Source organism: Mizuhopecten yessoensis, unplaced genomic scaffold (assembly GCF_002113885.1).
Source record: "Mizuhopecten yessoensis strain PY_sf001 unplaced genomic scaffold, ASM211388v2 scaffold2369, whole genome shotgun sequence".
Classification (NCBI taxonomy): Eukaryota; Metazoa; Mollusca; class Bivalvia; order Pectinida; family Pectinidae; genus Mizuhopecten; species Mizuhopecten yessoensis.
Window position 1 is genome coordinate 1,071,642 of NW_018404512.1, and position 4,696 is coordinate 1,076,337.

Genomic DNA, 4,696 nt, shown 5'->3' on the forward strand with positions numbered 1-4,696 from the left:
CTAGTTCTAGAATTGGTGTTAGCATTGCCAAGATGTTATTACACCATGTTATATCAAAACTAGTTCTAGAACTGATGTTAGCATTGCCAAGATGTTATTACACCATGTTATATCAAAACTAGTTCTAGAACTGATGTTAGCATTTCCAAGATGTTATCACACCCTGTTATATCAAAACTAGTTTTAGAACTGATGTTAGCATTGCCAAGATGTTATTACACCATGTTATATCAAAATTATTTCTAGAACTGATGTTAGCATTGCCAAGATGTTATAACACAATGTTATATCAAAATTATTCCCAGAACTGATGTTTGCATTGCCAAGATGATAATTCCCATAAACAATGATAGATTATTTATGTTAACATTTATTAAACCGAAGTAAGTTTTGTCAGCTGTATAATAAACATTAATTATAGTCAAAGAATATTAATGTTAGAATTCATTAATTGATGTAAAGTCTTTGCGTTGTAGACCTTGGACAAGGAATCAAGTCATTTAATCGTAAACATATTGTTGAAGTATTTATATAGGTATATGTTATGCAATGATTACTTGTATATACATGTACTATTGATGCCATATACACACCATAGGTTCACTATACATACCAAGCAATGGTGCGCAATTCAATATCTTCGGTTCGACTTGTACTACCAAAGTGTCTGTGACTTTATCTGAAATGAAGTTGTACATCGATGACATAAGCAATACACAGAAATGACCAGATAATGATCGTCTTCTTTCCCTACAGTTTCAAGTCATGTATGTACAGTTGTGTGACCGCACATCGCACTAAAATAAACGTGCGTTCATCGTACATATATCGTGCGCACACCAATCGTTCGCCCATTTGTGCGCTTTTCTGCGCATAAATCTGCGATTTGGTACAATTGGTTGATAAAATTTATGGAATGAAAAATCGTATGGCTCGAATTGAATATTGAACATCGTATATTTAAATTTCTCATCGTATTAATTAAGATTGCGTTCCTTTACAATGCGTGCAACACAGCATTACAGTAACTGTTAGACCGTCAAGAATGGGTATGGCTCCCAGGTACCAGAACAGGTATATAACATTTTCATGAGTGACCGGATTTTTACCTGGCGCCCTGTGACTGACATAGAAGAGCCGATATATGAAACCGTATGACAGTTATGAAATCACAACTAGTATTTGTTATTTGCATTAGTGTTGGTCTATAGCTCCCTTTCAACTGGATTTTAATTCGAATTACATGCTGATTCATATACAAAACGACAAAAAACAGATGTCAGCTGCAAGCTATTAAATGCAGATTTTTCAAGAGACAGCTTCGGGAATGTCACACCTGATCTCGTTCCTTGTTCTTGTTTTTGCTGTTGTTGTTTTATTTCCACAGAAGTGGTGTCAATGTTGCTTTTGTATGTTTTACGTTCTTTTAAATTTATTTTATCTTAATTTTGTGACATGAGAAACCACTTCTCATTTTGAATATATATATATATATATATTTTAATTTTAGTATTCTGTGGTTGCCCTATCGTACTGGTATCGATATCTGATTCTGTCCTTTGGCCCCGTGTTGACCAACACGATTGGTATGTTGCGATTCTACCGTGACTTGTTTAGTACAGATACCCAGGTGTCAGAGATAATGTATCAAATGACTCATTACTCACATTCGATACCTGACGTTTTCACGTAAACCTCGTTATGACTCAACACTGGGACCAGCTGATAATTCCACTGGAAGTATACCGGATTGGTTTTGTAAACTATACACGACATGTTTTCTTTGTCGTAGACTGCAACAAATCCAGCAAAGACTTGATTTAGACTCCACTGACAGTTGGTGTCTGTCGTGTTGTAATTTGTAATTGTCAGTATATTGATGCCTCCAGGGTCAAACAGGGTCATGTTGGTATACGTATCCACAGTATACAGACCTGTTGAGAACAAAAACAGAATTAAGGAGCAAATACTAATATTATACTATCTTTGAATGATTAAGATTCGTTATCTACAATCCATATAATCAACACTTTTCTGATCCTGAGAACGGGATAATCACAACCCTGCACGTGGATTAATACATGATTACACAGACGATAATGTAGACGGATAAAACACTGTACATGATTACACAGACGATAATGTAGACAGATAAAACACTGAACATGATTACACAGACGATAATGTAGACAGATAAAACACTGTACATGATTACACAGGAGATAATGTAGACAGATAAAACACTGTACATGATTGCACAGACGATAATGTAGACAGATAAAACACTGTACATGATTACACAGACGATAATGTAGACAGATAAAACACTGTACATGATTACACAGACGATAATGTAGACAGATAAAACACTGTACATGATTACACAGACGATAATGTAGACAGATAAAACACTGTACATGATTACACAGACGATAATGTAGACAGATAAAACACTGTACATGATTACACAGACGATAATGTAGACAGATAAAACACTGTACATGATTACACAGACGATAATGTAGACAGATAAAACACTGTACATGATTACACAGACGATAATGTAGACAGATAAAACACTGTACATGATTACACAGACGATAATGTAGACAGATAAAACACTGTACATGATTACACAGACGATAATGTAGACAGATAAAACACTGTACATGATTACACAGACGATAATGTAGACAGATAAAACACTGTACATGATTACACAGACGATAATGTAGACAGATAAAACACTGTACATGATTACACAGACGATAATGTAGACAGATAAAACACTGTACATGATTACACAGACGATAATGTAGACAGATAAAACACTGTACATGATTACACAGACGATAATGTAGACAGATAAAACACTGTACATGATTACACAGACGATAATGTAGACAGATAAAACACTGTACATGATTACACAGACGATAATGTAGACAGATAAAACACTGTACATGATTACACAGACGATAATGTAGACAGATAAAACACTGTACATGATTACACAGACGATAATGTAGACAGATAAAACACTGTACATGATTACACAGACGATAATGTAGACAGATAAAACACTGTACATGATTACACAGACGATAATGTAGACAGATAAAACACTGTACATGATTACACAGACGATAATGTAGACAGATAAAACACTGTACATGATTACACAGACGATAATGTAGACAGATAAAACACTGTACATGATTACACAGACGATAATGTAGACAGATAAAACACTGTACATGATTACACAGACGATAATGTAGACAGATAAAACACTGTACATGATTACACAGACGATAATGTAGACAGATAAAACACTGTACATGATTACACAGACGATAATGTAGACAGATAAAACACTGTACATGATTACACAGACGATAATGTAGACAGATAAAACACTGTACATGATTACACAGACGATAATGTAGACAGATAAAACACTGTACATGATTACACAGACGATAATGTAGACAGATAAAACACTGTACATGATTACACAGACGATAATGTAGACAGATAAAACACTGTACATGATTACACAGACGATAATGTAGACAGATAAAACACTGTACATGATTACACAGACGATAATGTAGACAGATAAAACAATGTACATGATTACACAGACGATAATGTAGACAGATAAAACACTGTACATGCTTACACAGACGATAATGTAGACAGATAAAACACTGTACATGTAGATATGTTCTAAGTGTAAGTTTGTTTTAATTTTGCATCTGAAATCTCTCATTAAAGGAATACAAGAAATTGATTGGTTGATACTACAAATGTAGTTCATTTAAAATATATATTTATGGTCAAGATTTGGAAAGTGTTTATATTTCTTGGAGCCCATCATCAAACACTTACGTTCTTTTCACCCATGAAATATGTCATTTGAAGGCATGCTGTAAAGTATCTAATTAGATTAAGATAAACACGATTACTCGCTAGGCTTAATGCTACCAGGGATCAAAGTCAGACCTCAAATACACTCAATGTGACCGTCACGCTGCCGAGCGATTCTTTCCTGTACATAAAAGGATTAAACTACATATGCAGCCTAATTGTATTCTACAAGGTGGCACGCACAGATCGTTCTATTTCGACATGACATATCCCAGGGTGCAGCGTATGTAAGAGGTCGTAACTTTGTTAAGCTTTATGTGGACGTATCCTTCCACAAAATAGTAACATTTACCAAAATAAGCTCATAATATGTCTACTTTTAGAATCTAGCATATATAAGTTAAATACATATTTTAATCAGTGACGATTCTAAAAAACGAACAAATTACCTATACAATGTCCGGTCCTGAGTATTAGAGAGATGATTCAGAGGGCAGATACAATGATAAATAAAAAAAAACATTGAAATATCCAGATTACACTGTATTATACCGAAAACAACCATATATATATGCACAAAGTACAAAACATTAATATCTATGTTACAGAAATAAGTCATTGTGTCACAATGGCGGCATGATAATAAACAATTTACTTCGACCCACGTTTTTTTCTCTCTATTTTGACTCACAACCTTAACATACAAAGCCCAATTACCCTCTTCCTACTTGTAGGAAACAAGTCGACATGGAAAAACAATCCTCGTTATATTTTTGTCTGCACTTACCTTTTTTATCTTTAAATTTTAATAATAGAAATAGAA

The 4,696-nt window shown here is 34.0% G+C and overlaps 1 protein-coding gene across 1 annotated transcript in view; it reads right to left on the reverse strand.

Moving 5' to 3' along the window:
* LOC110445771 overlaps positions 1-1,876 on the reverse strand; it is a 12,155-nt gene extending 10,279 nt beyond the window's left edge. Inside the window, exons 1-2 of the mRNA XM_021490551.1 lie at positions 1,668-1,876; positions 614-679 (exon numbers count right to left, since the gene is read on the reverse strand). Coding sequence (XP_021346226.1) covers positions 614-679; positions 1,668-1,776 — 175 coding nt within the window. The 5' untranslated portion in view covers positions 1,777-1,876. The remainder of the gene's footprint in view (positions 1-613; positions 680-1,667) is intronic.
* Positions 1,877-4,696: the final 2,820 nt, after the last annotated feature.